Source organism: Coloeus monedula, assembly GCF_965178545.1.
Source record: "Coloeus monedula genome assembly, chromosome: 1".
In the NCBI taxonomy this organism is placed as follows: domain Eukaryota; kingdom Metazoa; phylum Chordata; class Aves; order Passeriformes; family Corvidae; genus Coloeus; species Coloeus monedula.
Window position 1 is genome coordinate 148,211,366 of NC_138781.1, and position 20,952 is coordinate 148,232,317.

Consider the following 20,952-nt stretch of genomic DNA (forward strand, 5'->3'; position numbering starts at 1 on the left):
CCAATGGAGGTCAAGAGGAACCTCTTCTTTTTTCAATATCCACAGGAAGGACTGCCCTGTTTCTCAGCATGTCAGCACAATAACCCTTGCCATAAATGAATACAATCCAAGAAAAACATTTCTTTTCCCAGAGAAACTATTCCACTGTCTTCCTGCCTTTACAAGGCAAATGAGGACTACAAATGAAGATGAAACTGCCTATCACAGCATGGGCTCTTCTTGGGATGTTTTCCTACAAACAATGGCTCTGGTTGCAGACCCATCCCCAGTCCTGACATTCCTTACAGGTTGTGGGGCTCTCAGGGAACAAAGTGTGTAGAAGGAAAATGTTACCCTTCAGTGTTCCTACACAAAAGGGGGCAAGTAACTAATAGGGGAAACCATGCAGAGAAAAAAATCACTCACAGATCTGCATCAAAGCTTACCTGAAACTTCACCAAAGTAAGTTGTTCCCTTTAATATCCAACTGGCTTTTGGTGTGGCCTTTGGTAGCCTGACACTTGTATTGCAAAGGTAAATCACCTGTAAACATTCTCCTCTTCCTGTTCAAGGACCCCTGTCCTTTTCTATCATTTTTCCTTTAATGGTTCCTTCTACGATTCAATAGCTGAAATATGCAGAGAAGCCAGTCTGGGGGAAGGAAACCTCATCAGCTCTTTGGAATCTTCCAATGTTCCAGCATGTGTCAATTTGTGTTATGAGAGCTCTAGCTATTTTCTTAATATTTTAGATTGAAAAATTCCAGAGGCATAGGACTCTCAGAGAAGGGTGATAATTCCTCCTTTATTAAAGCCTTCCGTTTATAAACTGCTGCTCTGTCAGCTTGTCACGAGACCATGTAAAACATCAGACCAAGAAGAGGGAAATGTTGGGTAGAAGTGTGACAGAGTCTCTGAACAGCATTAATGAAGAGTTCAAGTACACAATGCAACCAGAATAGAGTAAAATAACAGCCAACCTGTACAGATTCTCAAAATTAGATGAGACCATCCTTACAGTACAGATGTTCTACTCACAGCACTTCTTCTTGCACAGACATCCACAAAAGGGACTGACCAATGAGTAAAAAAAAATAACTGAGGATCTCCAAAGTCCAGGAAAGTTCAAAAAGGTTTAGCTTACATACAAAAAACCTCAGTTAATTCCAAAAGTTCAAGTGCAAGTGAACTTCTGATTAATATTAATCACAAACACCACCAGTTTACCATGCAAATATTTTAATTATTTAAATTGCTCTCTTCCAAGCATGAAGAGACAGAAGTACCACTCCATGGTGGTATTTCCTATGACAGTGACAAAGGACCACTTGCATATAACTTAACTATAATAAATTCCTGTTTTGTATAACTGAGGCTGAATACCCACAGGATATTATTAACATTTCCCCTCCAGCATCTGGTCTAATAAAGAAACACAGAACAGCTTTGCTGTAGTACAAAAGTTTACAGAAAGTACAACAATTTAATTAAAGACAATACAAAATATGTTGTCTGAATTCAAATAATTTATGTAAAAGTACATGCATGAGAAAATACTGGCAAGAAGATTTGGGTAACCCTATTATCAGATGCATGTTCTGTTACTAGAGGTAACATACAGTCAAAAATACATTTTTAATTTAAGTGACAATAGGAGACAGTATTTCAAAAACAATTTTGAGTCTACCAGTCCCTCAATGCAAAAAAAAAAATTCCTATTAACACAGGACAAACTGACAGAACACAAAAATAGAGCAATACTGAAGTCTCTGAACAAGCCTGCAGTGTTTTGGTTTTCCTTGTATCAAGGAGGGAGAAGATACCAGAAAATAAAAGGGACTCTGTCTTCTCATTTAAGTTTTTAGAAACTGTGATCAGAGTATCAGGGATTACTTTCATCCATACACCCCACAAAAACCCACTCTCCTTGTGGAGAGACAGGGCACAGATCAGGCACAAATCTTCCCTTCCACACGAAGCAGTGCCATGTCCACTCAAGTGTGGATCCTGTAGCCAAAGAAACTACCCCATGGTTCTCAGGGGGGCAGCTTGACCCCAATAAGCACCTTCTCTCAGCCTCCAGCAGCACTGGATTAGCACCACTAATCCTCTCAAATCACAAACTATTCTTCACCTTTGTCAAATACTAAAACCCCAGAAGTCACCTTCTTCATTATGGTATCAGACTGAAATACCCAAGATTTCTTACCATGTGTCACTTGCCCTCCACATTTTTGTGGTCAGCTAAACATTTTAACAAGACGACACATGATTAACTTCTTTCAAGACATTTTAGTTCATTGATTCTCAATAAAAGCACTGGTTGCAATACAATAGTTTGACATACAGCAACAAAAGGTACTCAATTTACATGCACAAGCTATTTAACAATAGTACACAGTCTTTCCTATTGCCATCATAAACAATCAGTACTGTGACAGCTGGCACAACCCTCCAGTTTTCTCATGAGCTGTAAAAGAGTGATGAAAACAGTGTTCCAATGGTACAATGCCAAAGAACAGAGATCTGGCGACTGCTGGAAGATTCCAATTACAATGCCAGTATCATAGTGGTAAACAGTGTTGAAATCATTATAAAAACAGCTACAAAAGAAGCTATGCAAAATTGCTTTGACTTGTACTTCAGTTTAAGAAAAACATGGGAAATACATACAGCTTTTTATAGAAACAAAAGTGCATGCAGAGGCAGAACAGTTTCAAGTTTAAAGCAAGACAAATGTGTGGATGAGTAAAAAAACCTCTGAACACAGAAGTACTGTAAACCAGCAGCAATGTGTTGGGGAAAGAGTGCATAATTGGTTTTCTGGATTGTTTTTGTGGATTGGGGTTTTTTTCGGGTTTTTGTTGTTGTTGTTGTTAGAGTTGTGGAGTTTTTTGTTATTGTTATTTTATTTAATTTTATTTCAATAAAGCTTCCATCTTTGAAGTGCAAGCAGAAACTCCCCTGCATTTGTATTTGATAATTGGCTGAACTTTCATTTAGTTTTATAGCTTGGTCCAGATTTTTAAGGTTTAATGTGCCAAGTACAGCACATACTACTAGAACTACTCAGTCTAAGCTTCCCAAATCTGCTTTTCAAGAAACAGATACAACAGTATCACCTTCATTAAGTCAAAGTTTCAGTATTGCTGTTGAAGGGCTTCTAGAAATTAGAACACAGAAGTCAGATTTATGACAATGAGATAAGTAATGAGCTTTGTAAAACACACACGTTACAGTAAGACTTTTCCGAGCGCAAATAAAAATCATCAGGGGACTTAATTTTTTTTTTTTTTTTTAACATTTCTTTCTAGGTTTGTGAAGTGCTAGCAATTTCAGCAATAAAACTTTCAAAGTGCCCTGGCTGTGCCACTTTTTAGTGGCTTTTCCGAATAGTATTCAAACAAGTAAGAACCCTTCTCTAAGGGACAATTAGAAGTTTAGCATTATGCTATTTGCAAGTCAGATCTTGAAATATTATGAATATTCAATACCTGTCATCATTTTATTCATAACCATATAAAAAAGCAGTTACATGATACTGCACTGTCAGGTCTATAATACATCAAGTAAGACTGCAAAAATAAAAGTCAGACAAAGTAAAAAGGCCTCAATTCTCATATTTTTCTTGCTTGGTTTTTTTTACTAATTGTCTCACAGAAAAAAGAGTAGCAAAGGCTTAATCTTAAATACAAAGGTATTATCATCAAACCAGGTCCTCTAATCCAGACTGATGGTACACTTATCATTTCAACTGAACCACTCATTACAAACTTGCAACACCAGCACTCATTCATACCCTGAACTACTCCCTGGCCTCATCCCAATCAACTATTCACACCTTATTTTAAGCAGAACAATTAAAAAATTTGTTTGTGGTTTTGAAACAGTCGTTTTGAATTCTTCAATACCACACTCAAAATACAGGAAGACAAATTTAAGGATATTTCAACTCAATTTGCAAAACACTGTTTAGAAAGGAAAAAAGAGGCATGAATATGCAAAGACAGAAGGTGTTAAAACACTACTTTTAAAGTGGACTTGGTAGAGAGCCTACACTGGAAACACTTACCTTGTCAAAACATCAACATGATCATCTCAGAAGACAATTCAGAGACACTTAAGTCAGAATTGTGAAAAAAATGAAACTATACTGTGAAAGTTCACTGAAATATCTAATCTAAGGCAGTGCAAAATGATGGCTGGTGAGGGGCAACCGTCACCGTGCAAAATGAGGGACTTCAAATTATTCATCACTGACCTTCTTAATAATCTGCATTGAAGGACCTGATAAACACCAGTGATATATATCTGTCATGCAATTACAACTGTTAAGCAACCAATATGCAACTCAAGAGTGATACTGTCATCCATGGTGGATTATTGAAGTAATAATCCATTAAAGAATAAGTTCAAAGGGGAAAGTGGTAAACATCTTGCCATAAGTGAAAACACTTTAAAAATTTACAATTAAATAAAAAGCTAGATGGTATCTTATAAAAAGAAGTACTGAACACAACAAGGCCACAATAAATTAGTGTTTCCATAAAATGACATGCTGAAGGTTTTGTTCCCAAGTCTATACATTTTTTACTGTCTGTTAATTCCTAAATATTGACAGCATAATTGAATAATTGAGGTACAGTAGTTTACATTTGTATATGTCTTGTAAAAAGATTATTATTTTTCTTCCAGTTTTTCTTCCTCCTCGCCAAAGAACAACAAAGGAAACATTCCTAAAATGCAGCCAATGGTCACTCCAATAGCTTTACCCTAAAGAAAGGGGGGAAAAAAATTTAGGTTTTCAATGATCAGTTGTTACTCATTTCCCATGTACCACCACAACCAGGAACACACACCCCTCGTTCCAGTTTTCAGTTAGGAGTCGTATTTTTTCTTAGCATGCAGACTAGAAACACAGTCTATGAGAGAGAGACAGATATGACAAGGTTAGAAACAGTGTTTGCTGTGATAAAAGACAATTCTGAAGAAAGAGGAGAGCAATGCTCATGAAGAGCTGCACAAGTGGCAAGAGAGAAAACAGACACTCAAAGGATTAGCAAAATGGCCAGGAAGACAGGAAAGGAAAAAAAAAAAACAAAACAACAAACCACTGAACAACACCTACACACATTTTAGGTTCAATTATAAATGCATCTGCTTGTATCTGCTACTGCAAATCATGGAAGTCAGAAATGAGTGGCTCCTTGCAAACATGATGGCTTTCAAAGGCACAAGGCAAAACCAATAAAAATTGAAAAACATTTCAGAGTTGACCTGAATGTATAAGTCAAGAGGAGAGGAAATAAAGACAAGCAGCCTCCAAACCACATCACCAGCAGTAGGTGGATAGTGCTGAAACACTTGAGACAGCAGGTAAAAAAGAAAAAATGCTACCATACAGGCAAAGGTGCACAGAAGTCTTCACAGAAAAGGGATGTGAACAAACTGAGTGCAATGAAAGGGTTTTTCCACAGGCTTAGCTTTTACTGAGAAGACTCTTAGAACGGACAGTCCATAGGGCAATATGCCAACCCTTCACTGCTCAGTGCTTTGATCTATCACTGCTAAACCTAACTTTCTCCCACAGCTTTTCCTCAGTAAGTGCTATTTCTCCTCCCTTAAATCTGCGAAAGTATTTTTCCCAGTGAAGGCTCATTCTGACGAAGTGAAATAAGTATCTGTTTCTTTACTCAGTTTCTGATAATCTATTTCTTTAATCATTGCTTTCAGTGTTGAAGTGGGACCACTTCAAATGTTTAAATGTCAAGTAAGTAATCACAAGAAATGAAAATGAATCTGCAAGATGAGTATCCTGTAACCATAAACACAGGCAGTGATTATTACACAAATGCTAAAAGTTTGGCCAGAGTAAAGCTAATTTCATATCCAAGCTAATTATAGAATATTAGAAATTACTACATACCAGCACAGGTATATAAATAGCATGCACTTGACAAAGAATGTATAGGAGTAAACTACTAAGGAGTCACAACTTCCAAGCAAATTGTCACCATAGCCAGAGCTCAACCCAGGTATCTGCACAGCATACACAAAGTTATTGCAGAGACTATCCACGCCACTAGTTACTTGGGGCTTGCTACATACAAAAAACCACTCAAGCCCAAAAAAATCCAGTCTCTTGATTCTCCCTGACATGGGATCATGACTAAATCTTCTGGGGAACAGGCACGATGTTGGTGGTCATTAAGGAATAAATAGAAAAAGTGACAAAAAGCATTTATCAGCTAGTTTAAACAGAAAACGCTCCACGCCAGCAGCGCCGCCCACAGGATACTCACCAAGTGTGCACTGAGACGCGTCTGCCACATGTCAGCTTGTTTGGGTGTCAGGTCAGGGATTGACAAACCCAGTCGTGAAGCCAAAGCTTCTACATAACCTGCAAGACTGGAAGAACCACAAGACAAGAACAAACTATTTTGAATCTCACAGTATCGTCTAGTGAGGGTTTTGAAATACTTGAACTTAAAATCAAGAGCTTTTCCTTCAGCATACCGATAAAGTGATTGAAAGAAAACTATGGCAGAGTTCAGACTTCCAAAGGTCACATTTTCCAATGTAAGTTAATTATCTCACTGATTTAATATACAGTATTTCCAGAAAAACTTTATGCAGTACAGCACAACTGGTACGAATGTTAATGCATTTTTGCAGAGCTTTTTAAGTAACCTTTACTGGAGGAAAAGTCACACACAGACTAGTTAGTGGTAAGCCTTGTAATTTGCAGAAAATAAAACAGAGGCAAAGTGGGAAAAAGAGGCATAACAAACAGCTTTACTTTCTGCAGCTATGCAAAAATTTCCTTTATAAACTAAAATAAGCTGTATCTCTTTTTATCAGAAATAGGTGTGCCTAGACCTGAAGACATTGCCAAGATATTGTTTTAGCTGAGGAGAAAGAAAATCTCTTCAGATGTGGGGATAACAATCTGAGAACGTATACTAGGCAGAGCTATATTATGTTACCAAAAAAATTATTTTCTCACTTTGCATCTCAATGAATGCACTTAATATTCCTAATACAAGTTCATACATACCCCAGTCCAGCTAAATCTGAAACAAGGTTTCCCAAAGCTGCAGCTGGAGGGAGGAAGAGGGAAGAGAAAAAGGTATTATTCTAGTTATGAACAAAACCTACCAGCTCCCAGCCCCCAGTGACCCTTGCTTATTATCAATTTATATAGAATTAAAAGACTAAGGAACTAAGTTCCTTTTATTATAATGTTTTTATTCTGACCTTATTACAGTTTAATAACAGCGGCAGACTAAAATAGGAGGTGCAAGTATTTTTCTCAATTTACATGGAGAAAACTTGACAAATACAAAAAGACAACACTAACACCTGGAAATCAACATAAGTTTCGAGATCAATGTTAAGAACAGCTGTGTGTGGTTGCCAGCTCCATGCAGCTAATGCTGGACACCAAGCAAAGCCTTCCAGCGCCTGAAGAGGCACAGGAGCACTGGAAATAGAAGGAGCTGTCACTCAGATATGCAGCTTTGATAAACAATGTCAACATATCCATGAACTGTGTCAATTTAAGAAGAAATACTGTGAACGAAGTTACACACAAAATACATGATTTCACAGCAGGCCTTACTGAGATAAGCTTGCCTGTGACTCTCTCACATTGAACCAAGGACTGCAAATTCCCAAATCTTTAACTCGCTCTGCTGTAACATTTTCAGTTAAGCTCTCCCTCCATGTGCTTTTGAGCAACGCTGCACCTGCAGCTGGTGGATCCATGAGCAGCTTTGTACCCTCTGACACTGCAGAGGCACCAAAGCTGTCAAGCAGAGCTTATCAGTTTTGGCCCAGGGCAGGAGCAGGGTGGCTGCTTGGCCTTCCTGTGGTATCTCACCAAGGCAGAGGAGCCACCAAGAACTGCAGTAGAAAGACACCAACACTGATCTCCACTTAGCACTGCAAGCAAACAGCAACGTACAAATACATATATCCACAAACATCAATACTGGGCCCTGGGGAATTTAGAGCAGTTCCATTACAGAAATGCAAATATACTTTCCCAATTGACCCAGGATTTGAATTATTAGGTTGAAACCAACAACAAGCATTTCAAAAGCTATTTGAACTGAAATTCCATTTCTGGAAATGGAATATGTCCTTGCTTCACCCAGAGGTTGTTTCTTTATTAGGAAAGGCAGCTGCAAGACTGAGGAAGTGCCATTTCCAGCCCTGTGTGCTACTTTCAGCCTAAAATATAGCAATGTGCCATATTAGTCTAAATGTGCTGCATTTTTAATACTTGCCTGCCATAGTTGAAATTCCTAAGACAACTCCAATTGACAATTCTATTTGGGTACCCTGAAAAATAAACAGTTTTCTCATTATTTGAGAGATCTGGAATTAAAATAAATTATAGTGATACAACTGACAGAATTATTGCTTACTGCTTGTCTATGTTAAAAGCGAAAGGATAAATGGACATTTAGGATCACACAGATCCTACATTCCTGGCATATGTATTTCCCCCTAAGGCAAGAGCCTACTTCTGAAATTCTTTTAATATTTCATACTCTTGTAAGCAGGCAGCTGGTGGACAAACCTGCAACCTCTATCCCTGCACACCACCTTCCCCACTCCAATTCTTAGCTGAATGTACAGCACTGAATGAAAACTTCTACAAATACTGAGCAAACAAATAAAACACAATATCACAGCTCCTTATGTTTTCAGCTGAAGAAACAAAATCACATGGACTGCACTATGAAACAGCACGACGTGGTCCAAAGATGAGAGACAATGTGCATGAACTAAAACAAGACGTGTTCCAGTTGGATAAAGCAAAATATGTTCCACCATGAGCACAACTGAGCCTTGGAACAAGTTGCTCAGACAGGCTGCCCTTGGATTTCTCAAGTCCCACAGGATAAAACCAGGAACAACTTGGTCTCATCTTACAGCTGGTTCTGCTTTGGGCAGGGAGTTAGACTAGAGATCCTGAGACAGTCCTGAGCAGGGGGACCTTCTAGACTAGACCTCACAGGCCAGTCTATTCTGTTCTCTTGAAAAACACTTGAAAATCACTTGCATCTTACAGACTCGATCACGGAATTAAACAATGAACTTACCGCAGCAATCATAATTGCGTTATCCAAAAATCCAAACCCTACAAAAGGTAATGCATTGTGGAAGAACACTAAAAGAAATAAGTAAAAGAGAAAATAAATAAGTATAAGAGAGTTCACTCGTGCACAGGAACAACTGAAATGTCTAGTACTGGTTTTAAGAGAAACAAAGGCAACATACACAAAATTCATTTCCTACTAATTCTGCTGGTGACCTTTTTGTTGCTGGCAGGTGTGGTAAAACCCTTGGCTACAGAGAAATGTTACTAATGGCTTGTGAAGAACCAGCTAAACAATTTACTCTGCAAATAGTTGTACAATTTCACATGGAAGCCTACTAGTTCACAAGAGAAATATTTAAAGCTACACAAACTCTGGTATTATTTACACACCTTCCAATGATGTTGCAGTATCACTGAAGATCACCAAACTGTCTCACCAGACTCCCCGCATGCTTCTCTTGCTTGAAATAAAGGCCCTTTCTCTGCAAGTCTCTCACTACTTCTGTGCAAGAGCTCCATCTTCTTCATACATTCCTAAAAATTTGTATTTTAAAAGCATTGTCTGGAGCTAGACAATTCTTGCCAACACTCCTTCAGCCAAATTGGCAAATGCTAAGGTAGTTTTCACTAGTGTGTCATATACTGTTAATTATCTCACTAATTCAACCCAAACTCGTGTCTTGATTTTGTTTGTGCACTGTCCTCAGAACAAGTTAGATTTGTAGCTGCTCCTTAATACAGTGCTTAAGAAACCAAGTTCCACCTTTTGTTTCATGCATTTTCTTCTTTTTTACTTCTGAAACCCATTAAATCCTTTCTGAAAATATTTTCTATTGCAGAAGCTTGGAACATGCTGCTCTGGGTAATTTCTAAGAATGAGTACAGTGCTACTGTATCATTCCTTTTTGTCCTGCTTCATTTTCTCTCCCAGGTTTTAGCTTGTAAGCTTCTGATGGGTGTGGGATTGAATTTGCACAGCGTTGCCTCCAGCTGAGTTTCAAGGCGCTCACTTCGTAAGACTAAACACAGCTCGAGGACATGCTACTTGACAAAAACACAGCTGAAAGTTGAAAATTTTCATTTTCTTTAACATTCATAATGCAGCAGATATTTATTTTGGATTTGGTTGGAGTTTGGGGGTTTTTTCCACTTCAGATTGGACTATAATTCCTACATTTTATAAACTTAAAGAGACGTAAACCTACGAAGAGGGAAGAAAGAAGAGTACATGACCCTCACAATCATGTGAAAAGAAACTGGTACCAGTACCTTTTGGGTTTCCTTCCTGCAGACAGTATGAATCCATGACCACACAAAAAACCAAAGCCACACTCAAGATCTTTCATGTTTAGGTACTAGAATGTGAATGGACAGTTGCAACTACTGTGTGAGAATACACCTATCTTCCAAACTGCACAGGTAAAAGACAGCACAAAATGTATGGAACTTTCAATTTTTTTTTAAGCTATCACAAGACAAACCCACCAAAATATAAATAACAAAAAAAGCACACAAATATACCCAGTATTTTCAAATGTGTGTACCAAACTCGGGAGCTAAAAAGGGAGCTCAAATTCTTAGTGAAAAGGACAGAATTTTGGAATTCATGGAACAAACAGAACCCCAGGGACAAAGGGAGGAAAAAAACCCCCAAATGAGAATAAATGTAGATACTTAGAAAAGGAGAATGTTTGCCTAAATAAATTGCCCACTGGAGAGTATAAAATCACAAAAATACACTAATTTGGAAACTAAATCAGAATTTGAATCATCACGGTATTATAAATATTCCAATTTCTCTGCAATTTTATACCACTTCTCAGTCCTTTTAAAACACAAAACCTCCACAAGGTACTGAAGCATCAACACTGCTTGGCTTAGAAAAACAGTGCTTGCTGCTGGCTTTGAACAGCATGCTCTCATTTGGGCTTTCTGTCCTACTTTCACTAAGTGCTGCACATTCTCCAGCCGAGGTGTTACGAAACAAAGGCAGCAGGGTGAGTGTTGGTGCTTGCTTTGGTTTTCTCTTACTCCATACAACAGGGATGAGGACAGACAAGCACTTGTACAACTAAGATAACACCAGTTCAAAGAGAGACTCCACAAATACTGAACCATATTCAACATTCTTCTTTTACCATGTCTCAGTTGTCCTGGAGATGGTGGTGCAACCTCCAACTTCTCTAGAGAAGCCAAAATGAAATGAGAGTTAGCTGCTTCATCACAAATTTGGTTTACTATAAAGTCTTTACCAAATTACTAGCAGGCAAAAAAGCAGTTATGTTATTTAACAGCTTTCAAATTGGAAAGAAAAATACTTCACACCTACATTTTTACTATTTTTACAAAAAGAAAACATGGTATTAAAGCCAAAAAAATCTTAGAATATTACAAGCTTAAACTGGTACAAGTGATTATGCAAAGTAACAGCACACTTCAGAAGCAGTCCAACAGCCATCTTCATTTGAAAATTACAAAAACACACTAAAATTAGAAAAATCAAATCTTCTAGAGACAATTGTATGTTATTAATTTTTAGAGGTCCTATAAACATGCATCTGACAACTTTCTTTCCCCCATAGAGAGTCTACAAAAAAAACGACCCTACCATTTATATTCTCACAAAAGGCATCTTTTCACAGCAATATAAGAATAAAAGAAAAATAGAGACCACTGATTTCAGTAACAGCAGATTAAGTTTGGTCATTTGGTGCATGTTGCAAGTATCCTGGCCTCAAATCACTAAGAGTTTGCAAGGACCAGGACATCACTCCTGAACCTGACAGAGTACTTTCTGTACACAAAATCAATGCAGTCATGACTAGAGATGCTGTGCAGAATGCAGCAGCAAGTTACTCATTTAACAGCATGGGAAAGAAACCTACCTACTTTTTTAGGTTTCTCTTGTTTTGTGTATTTTTTCATGTCAATATTGAGAATAAGACCTCCTTTTTAAAACAAAAAAGTCATTCCCACAATATTTTCCAATATTATGAACCTTGAGATTCTGACGAGTTGCTTCCATACTTCTGCTGGAGTAACTTCTACAGAAAAAGGTTAAAAATGGTAAAATGTGGAACCTACAACACTCAAGTATTCAAATTTTACTTGGGGAAGCCAAGTACATGGAAAGACAATGCTGCAAACACAGACTGTGATTCATTTGAGCACATACCTGAGCAGTACAGACTAGAGTGAGTATTCTTGCATCCAAGTCACTCTTATATTCAATACTATTGTAAAGAAGAAACTAAAATACTCACTTAAAGTAGCTTTGAGGAAAAGAGTGAGATCATAATACCAGTATTCAGCCAACCAGGACACTGACTTCCAAAAAAGTTTCAGTAATTGAAGGTCCTTAACAACTTTCAAGCTATAGCAGTTACTGAAGAGGTGCTTCTTCCCTCTGCCCAATGTAAACACTACGTAAGGCCTAGAAACAGCAGTTGTACTTACCATGCAAATGGGACAAGTATAGCCCAAATACTACAGAAATAAAGATTATTTTGCTTTCCCCTAGAAAATGCCAAGAAATTCACAGATTCAAAGCTCAGAGGAACATGGAAGAGGAACATGATAAACAGAGGGGAGCCCTGTGAGAGTCAATCTTCTGAAGCCTCGAGTATTGACAACAAGAAAATGTCAGACCAAAATTTTCAGCTTGTGTTCAAGAAGGATGAGATTGGGGATGGGACCCATTTTCATATGGTCTCCTTCTGTCCTCACAGGTTAAGCAAATCTTTTACAGAAGCATGGACAAAGAAAGATCTATATACACCAGTACTGCTCTTTGGGCAGCTTTTCTCAGAGACCGTAAATTCCTACAACACTGGGGAAAATCAGAGCCACCTTGAAACAAAGAGAGTAGCTGAGGCCATGGTTTCCTAAAGCTACAGATGCCCTGAGGGTGGCCAAGCAACCTAAGTCAACACCCTCACATTCCTGATGAAGCTTCCCTAAACTCATCTGCTCCATCCTGCTGAATGCCAGGGAGAGAATAAAAACCCAAAACCGAACACAAGCACAGGAGGTCACAGAGTGCTGCCCTCCATGGCTTTCTGCTCTGATGGGAAGCCATCACACCAACCACTGTGGTTCCTAGGCTTCCTGTGGCACTGCCACTGAAACCATCCCTGTTACAGTGCCATCTAGTCTCTAGATCTAGGTCTCCATATGCAAGCATTTTGTGAGAAGAAACTGTAACAACAAATTTCCAGGAAACACTCTACCTCTGAGGAAGACATCTTTTCATAGCTTTCCCTGGTTATGACAGCCAGTTAGGTTATATAGTTTCCATCTATTCTGGGTACCAATACAGAATACAAAAAACTATTCAGCTTGTCACAAAATAACTACAGTGCTCTAGAACATCAGTTCTCTGGATTTAACTACAAATGAGTTTGCTAGCACCCGTCAGCCTACACAATTACATTCTATTCAGTCTAGCTAGACAACTATTAAAAAAAGCTAAAAAAACCCAGTGCATAACTGACTTTAGAAACTTAGTACCAAAAGGAAGAATTAAAAGTGTTTGGTAGAAGGAAGAAGAAATAAAAATGTCTTGCATCTAGGAATAATGGGAGTTCCGAGTCTAACTAAATAACTAAAAAGAACATAAACTTGTCCTTCAGAACATACATCAAGGACTACCTTGGGATGTTTCTAAAAGAAGGGAGGCTGGGGGACACAACTTTGAGGTTAGAGGAAAGACAAGTTAGTACAAGATAGAGGGAAATACCAGGGGATCAAATATAAGCAAAAATAACTTAATCATTGACATAATCTGTTTCAGTAGTGTGGGATTCCTCCTAAATAGGCATTTTATGAAGCAGTACTTCAACACTATCAGGACAAAAGTTGCAAGAGAGGCCACTAGGGACAGCATGGTGGCACCATGCTCTGGAGACCAGACTGCTCCTGATCAGCCACAGGGAGCTCATGTCAGTAATGGGTCTTTGTGCTGCACATGCAAGAACTTTATTTTATTAAAGGGAGTCTTGTCAACTCATCTGGAAGTGTGCCCAGCTTACAGCTTCCCTCATCATTAAGATAAAAATTAATCTGTGAAAAAAATCTGTGGTTACACATATTAATGAGACAGGGATTGGACAAGTCTGCCAGATGAAGTTCAGATAACTGGGGCTGGTGAACCCTGCACACACACCGGACAGGGAAGCTCCCTCTCTGCCTGAGCCAGGACAGAGCCTGAGAGAGCATCTCATCCCACCCCAGCACAAGCAGGGCCAAGTCAGACCAGGGGACTCAGCACTTTGTCACATTGTACCTGCAGGACCAGGCTCATGGGAAAAGCTGTCCCCTATGGAGCACCAAAACAAGGCTCTAAAGCACAAAGGAGACTTCCCTGAAAACTGATGCTCTGCCTCTGCCAGGTGCAGAGCACTGCCTGCTGCAGGGAAAGGGCTGGTGCAGCTCAGCTCTACTTGCAGAGGCCAAAGATTAGTTTAATGCTGGGCCATGGAGAAGGAAAAAAAATTAAAGCAGAAAAAAACCCCAACCACTGTGGCTGGAAAGCCAAAAACCTTTTTACAGAATCACTTCCAACACCACCTCTTTAAAGCATAACATACTTTAAAACTCCACAAGATATGCAGGGACTGAGAGCCAAAAAAATTCTCTAAACCAATTTTTTAAAACTCTAGATAGAAAAATATATTTCAGAATAGGGTATTTATTCATAGGAAGTTGTTGTGACTATTTGAATTTTCAAGACTCAGCAAAAAAGAAGAATAAAAATATTCAGAGAGTACAGCAAAAAAAACATGCCCTTTGCTTGTTTTACCAGAGGGAAAACAAGAATCCAAATTGCAAAACCCTCTTTGAAGAGCTCAATTCAGTCAGAATCAAACAATTCAGAGTTTAAATGTCTGGGGGAAAAAGAAAACAACTCTAAAGTACTCCAGAATTGCATTTCACGATGGCCATTCACCAGCTCATCCTGCGCCACAGTGCTCAGTAAGACACAGAATTCATATTACTGCAGAAGGAATAAAATGAAATGGTGGAGTGAGGAATATTGGTATTTTCTGACATTCATTACCATAAGTGAGGTCATAAACCAAGGTTCAAGTGCAATACATGTCATGAGCCCTGAATTAGTCAAGTCTGGGAAGCAGAAAAACATTTACTGCTTCTTAAATCTGTTCTTGAAATTTTTTAAATTTATAGTAATCATCTTTTTTTCTAACTATTTTAAGAAATAGTTAGAACCTGGGGGGGGGGGAGCGCAGGGGGTAAAGGAGTGAAATATAAAACCATCATCATAAATAATACCATCATCCACAACTTGGCCCAAACCCAGCAAGTTAAAGTCACTCTGCCAATTGTAGCCAAGTACTTGCAATTTAGTTTTAGAATTATTATTCTTAGCTGACAAACTCACCACAACTAACTAACAGGTAATGGGAGTGCATTTATTTAAAAAAAAACCCAACCAAAACCTAGTAAGTTGTCATCACAGGCTTCTGAATTACCAATTTTTTAAGAACTGGCATACAAGAGAACTTGCAAGCCTAAAGGCATGTATTATGTTTTATTCGAATTGCAGCTCACATCACCATAAATTTTATAGCTGAATCTGTTACTGTCACCCAGGGGCAGGAAACACTAACACTGAATGCCGGTACTACTGCCAGAGCTACCCTAGGAAAATACTTGCTACTGCTGAGTGTTGTTAAATCTGAGACAAAAATATGACCAGTGTCTCATAGATTTTTAAATGGTGACTGAATTGTTTAATTATTAAACAACAAATATCAAGAAAGAAGAGGAGTATAAAAAATATTAATAATCTAGATCTATTATAACATCATTTTAGGCTCCGAAGGCATCTAATCTGGAAGTTACAGAGGGTGTTTTGTCTTGAATTCATTAATCTGTTTCCTCCAAAAACCCTGTCCAGATCATTTCAGCAAATCATTCAGATATCTATCACTGAAACAGCAAAAGCATCACTAGCACAGAACAAGAAATCAGAGCAATTGTTGTGGCTACTAAAAAGAGGTACTCCTTTGCACGTGAGTTCACAAGAGGATCTTTACCCCCAAAATTCTGGATTGGAGCCTAAAAATGAGATGTGTTATTGCTTTGTTCAGAGGTGAATCCTCAAAAGCAAATTCTGACTCTGATGTATGAGTTCATTCATGGAATAAACTCGTAAGATGCTTCCTCATTGTCCTTTGTTCCTCCTCTGCTCTTCTTCAATGTTTTCACCAAACCTGCAATCTAGCAAAATTAAAAAACCTTGTCCCATTGATCTTCAGTTGGGTTCCCTTAATATTCCAGATGGATAAACAACAATCCATGAGTTGACAGTAAAGAAAAATTCTCCATTATTTGTTATAACTCACAAATGGTTTCCTGTTACTACAGCAATTAAGGCATGAAAGGATGCTGACTCCTGCAATGCTAAATATAAACCTGGCTGTCAGCCCCTTCAGTCACACGCCCAGCAGAGGGAAAGCTGGGTGAAGCTCTGGTACAAATAGACAGAGGAAAATATAGAAAAATAGACAGAAAAATTCTCTACTGCTCTGGAGAAGGTAACTATGTCCAAAGAGATATTTTGCATAAATACAAATAGAACAGTATTTTTTTAATATTTGCTGTAACACTGTAGAGAATTACACAGTGATCATGTTGCATCACCCTCCCTGAAAAACCTTGAAGTAGCAGGAGATTATCACCTCTATTTGAAACTTTTGCTACAACTACTGGACAAAGATCTGAACAAGCTTCGCAGGAATGCAGTGTGCTCCCTGGCCAATCAATTCCCTTCAGAACAAACCCCAGTAGTGACTTCAGGCTTAGGTTATTCCTGTGATCACCTGTAGTGAGTACAAAATACACTTATCCTATTATCCCTTCCAAAAATGTGACACAGCATTCATACCCATTTAAGGATGTTTGACAAAACAGAGAGACCTAAGGTAGAAACACTGACTGGAAATCTAGGAGAAAGCATAAAATGCAAACAGGTATCCAGAGGCTCAAATCACTGTCCTCATCATTAAGAGGGTTTTATCCCTGATCTCTATCAGTGCCTTATAAATGTAAAGGTCAGCATTTCCACTCAAGCAAGTTCATGCCAAAATAGTAGTGGTTTGTTTAAAAAGGTCTCAAACCACAGCTGGAAAAAAAAATTATAAGTAAGATGCTTGCCTTGGGATTCAAGGGGGTTAATCACATAAAATGATGACAACACAGAAAGGACTTGCAGCTCATAATAGAGATGCAGCATAAGGATAGAAATACAGAGTTCGAGCTGTCTCCTTCAGAAAGAAATGGAAAATGTCAGAAAAACAGCTGAGTGTTTGTATAAAAGCACCAGCAACATAGTAACACTGACAGGAGAGCAAACAAGAACAATAATGAGGTATTCTGATCTGTGTTCCACAAGTAAATGGTTGTATTATTATTTAATGAAAAAAAAAATAAGAAGGTACTTGAGAGTTGCCAGGAAATAAACTTGCTATAGCAATTCCCTGACTGGAAAGAACTATCTTCAGAGTTAAAATTCTCTGCCTTATAAAACCAAATACTAGTCCCCCAAGAGGAGGTTGGCTCTGCCTTCCCTCCTCATCCTCTCCATTTCAATGCTTGAGGACTGCAGGGAGTTCCCAGGAGCTACAGGAGGGACACCTCCCAGTGGCATAGCAAACTCTTCCATCTTTGGATGAATGAATCTTCCCCTGGGATTATTTACAATGTCTCCACTAGATTTGGAAAAAGACCAGATGAGTCCTTCTGACTAACAAGAGTGGAATTAATTTCATCCAAATATATTCATTTAACTGTTTCGGCATTTCTCTGTCAGTACTGATCTTCTTGGGCCCCTCTCATTCGAGGCAGGGATCTATCCAACATTTAATGGGTTTGCAGCTGAACGGAGTAGCAGCACAGCAACAGTGCTGAACTGGAAACAAGACCGTGGTATCTGTGTATTATCAGGGCATGACATGTTCCTGTAAAAGGACAAGCAAAGCAATTCTGTGGGACACCACAGAAGATTTGTTAACAAAAATTATCAGCATTCTGTGCACAATCAGAGATCTGATCTATTGGAGGACTTTCATCACCTTTAAATAGAGTTGTGTTAGACATCACTGATGTCTAAACATGAGAGCTCATGAAATATCTAGGGAGTTATATATACACAATTATAATATCGTTTATTCATTTATGTTCCCCCAGGCCCTGTTTTAACAAGAAATCTGAGAAGCTGGTGAGAGACAAGCTTGGTTTATTCCTGACCCTCCTCTCACTTATGCCCTTTCCCCTCCTGCACAAAACTATACTTGTTTCCCCAGGAAAGAAAGCGAGTGGGAAAATAGTTTTAAGAACAGGGAGCAGCACTGGCTTTCAGGCCCAGGTCTGGTACCTGCAGCCAGCAGCAGAACGCCTTCGAAGAGACAGATCACTGGCAACAGCCTGTGCAGAACCCAGGGGAAGCAGGACACTCCTTCCTCCACTGCCCTGGCACAAAACTGAGAGTATTAACAACACAGGGGGCGTGTGCCTCGGGCAACAGCAACAGCCATGCTTCCCACAGCCCCTGGTACCAGCAGCACCTGCACTCAGACAGCAACAACCCTTCCCACAGCCGCCACCACCCGCAGGCAGCTGCAGCAGTGCACGAGCACCAGACGGGGGGCTGGCACATTAAATGTGTTTGGTGGGATTATCCTTTTACTTTAAGAGAGCTCGACTACAATCTTTACAGAGACCTGAAGAAAAACTGCTATTAAAACACACACCACTAAGTACCAGCCTTCTTGTAAGCAGAAAAGTTCCATTCCCTGCCTGAGGACAACCTTGGAAGCAAGTACGACCGCAAAAATAAGCTTCTGTCTGAAATAATTTTAAATGCATGTAGAGTTTATTGCTTTTCATCTGTCTCAGACTTAATATAGCTACCCAAAATAAGACAGGCAGAGAGGCCAGATAAACTGAATGATCATCAAACATTTTGTTACAGACTCATACTAAGTGTAATGACATTCCTTCTAATTTTTCATTGCATTGGGGCATTAAAGACGAAAGTATCAGCTGCCTTGAAGTTCTTAAGACTCTATTCAATCCTGTCAGCAAAAGGAACACCATAAGAAACCACTGACAATTTAAGTTCCAGCCATAAATTACACGCAAGTAATTTGTGCCTCTCTCTATAAATGCCTAATGAATACAGAATGCAGTAGCAATGAAGCTATTCTTAACTCTTCACCTGCTGCTAGAGGTAGTGCAGTAGATTCATGACTTTGATACCCTTCCCTTCCCCATGTAACTTAGCAAAGCCTCATTTGTGAAATTAGTCCTACTTCCCCATCTGACTCCCTGCATAACCAAATTCAAGCTGCAATGACAGTTTTCTCTGGCAAACAGCTGAAGGAATCATTATAATACAAAACCAGATAAAATCACTTCACATGCAACTTTACCTTAAAATATTTTCTTTTGGCTTTTATGTTACGAGAATATGGAATATCTACAGGGCTGTTATGCAGTTGCATTATGTAATAATTTATTCTGCACATGAATTTTAAGTTCTAATATAAAATTCACTCTGTTAAAAATTATCTGAAATACTAAGATTGCTGGTTTTGTAAATAAAGTCATATAAATAAGGAGAAACAGAAGACAAAGGCTACTGTGCTCTACTCTTCCTAAAAGTGAACAGTTCTGACTAAGCTCACTTTTAGTTCTTTCAACCAATTGCCTTTATTCTGCAAAACAAAAAAAACCCAAGAACATCCTTCTCCTGGTCGGTGTTTCTCCAGCCTCTGGCAAGCATGAGGCCTCTCTCAGGAGGATTCAGTGCATCCTTGCAGCTTCTAGCTGCAGAGCTAATGCAAGCTTCGGTTCCTGTCACATCCCTGCAAGTGCCAGCTGTGCACACACTCCCTCTAAAGCTGCTTCAGGACCTCTGCTCTATGAAGAGCTGCACATCTGGTCCATCTATTTAATCCCAATGCTTCTTAACTTTCCCAGAAACTATCCAATGCCAGGTTATGAAACACACAGTTCTGCTACTTAAGAAAGTTTTGTTTTTCAACTTTATGCACTTTCCCTTTTCCACCATTATTTTTAACATGTTCTTCTGTCACTGCTTTACTGTAAGCAGGCAGCAGACTCCTGTGAATGCTGAAATTACACCCTTCACCTCCAGTTCTCCTAATCAGCTTGAAAACTAGTGAAATACAAACACAAATCCTCAGTTCAAAGTTTTCTGCATGCATAAGCCTGTTTTGTTTTCCACAGGGGAGGAAATATGGAATCTAATGTATTTAACACTTCTCCCCCTGGCAATGGAAAGTATGCTGTGGCACTGCCTGAATCGTGACATACCCGCAACGCCACTATTTACTGGAGATCTTAATGAAATATGCACCCCTATAGTTTTTCACGCTGTGCAATGGAGACTGATCACAGCCTGCCTCCAGCATCCTTCCCTCCCTCTGCTTCTCCAAAATCTGTGCAATGTTTACACAGCCCCTTTTCCAGCAGCAAGGAAGGGGATGGATTCAGGCTGAGGCTGCCTTTTGCAGTGCTGAAGCAAAGTACTGTGTGATGTGGGGGGGCAGCCACTCAGACCACAATAAATAATCCTGAATAGAGAGCCAGAGGAAGGGAAAGGAGAGACAGCTCCCTTCCTAGCTACAAGACAATGTTGAGGTAAAAACTAAAATTGCAAGTAGTTGACAAAACTGCAAAGGTAACCTGGGAGATCAAGCCAGTATTGCTCACTAGTGCAAGTCACTGTGTGCTGTTAGCAACACAGAGATCCCAGAACAGACTCCTGCCTGAGGCACAAAAATGCTCCTGGCACTTCCCATCAGAAAACAGAAA

At 39.1% G+C, this 20,952-nt stretch overlaps 1 protein-coding gene across 2 annotated transcripts in view; it reads right to left on the reverse strand.

The window, feature by feature from the left end:
* Positions 1-1,200: 1,200 nt before the first annotated feature.
* TMEM65 (transmembrane protein 65) overlaps positions 1,201-20,952 on the reverse strand; it is a 29,664-nt gene continuing 9,912 nt past the window's right edge. For both annotated transcript variants that reach the window (XM_082283740.1, XM_082283739.1), the window contains 6 exons: positions 11,229-11,273; positions 9,092-9,159; positions 8,270-8,324; positions 7,036-7,078; positions 6,281-6,386; positions 1,201-4,751 (listed from right to left, as the gene is read on the reverse strand). In XM_082283740.1, the coding sequence (XP_082139866.1) occupies positions 4,659-4,751; positions 6,281-6,386; positions 7,036-7,078; positions 8,270-8,324; positions 9,092-9,159; positions 11,229-11,273 (410 nt within the window). In that variant the 3' untranslated portion in view covers positions 1,201-4,658. The remainder of the gene's footprint in view (positions 4,752-6,280; positions 6,387-7,035; positions 7,079-8,269; positions 8,325-9,091; positions 9,160-11,228; positions 11,274-20,952) is intronic.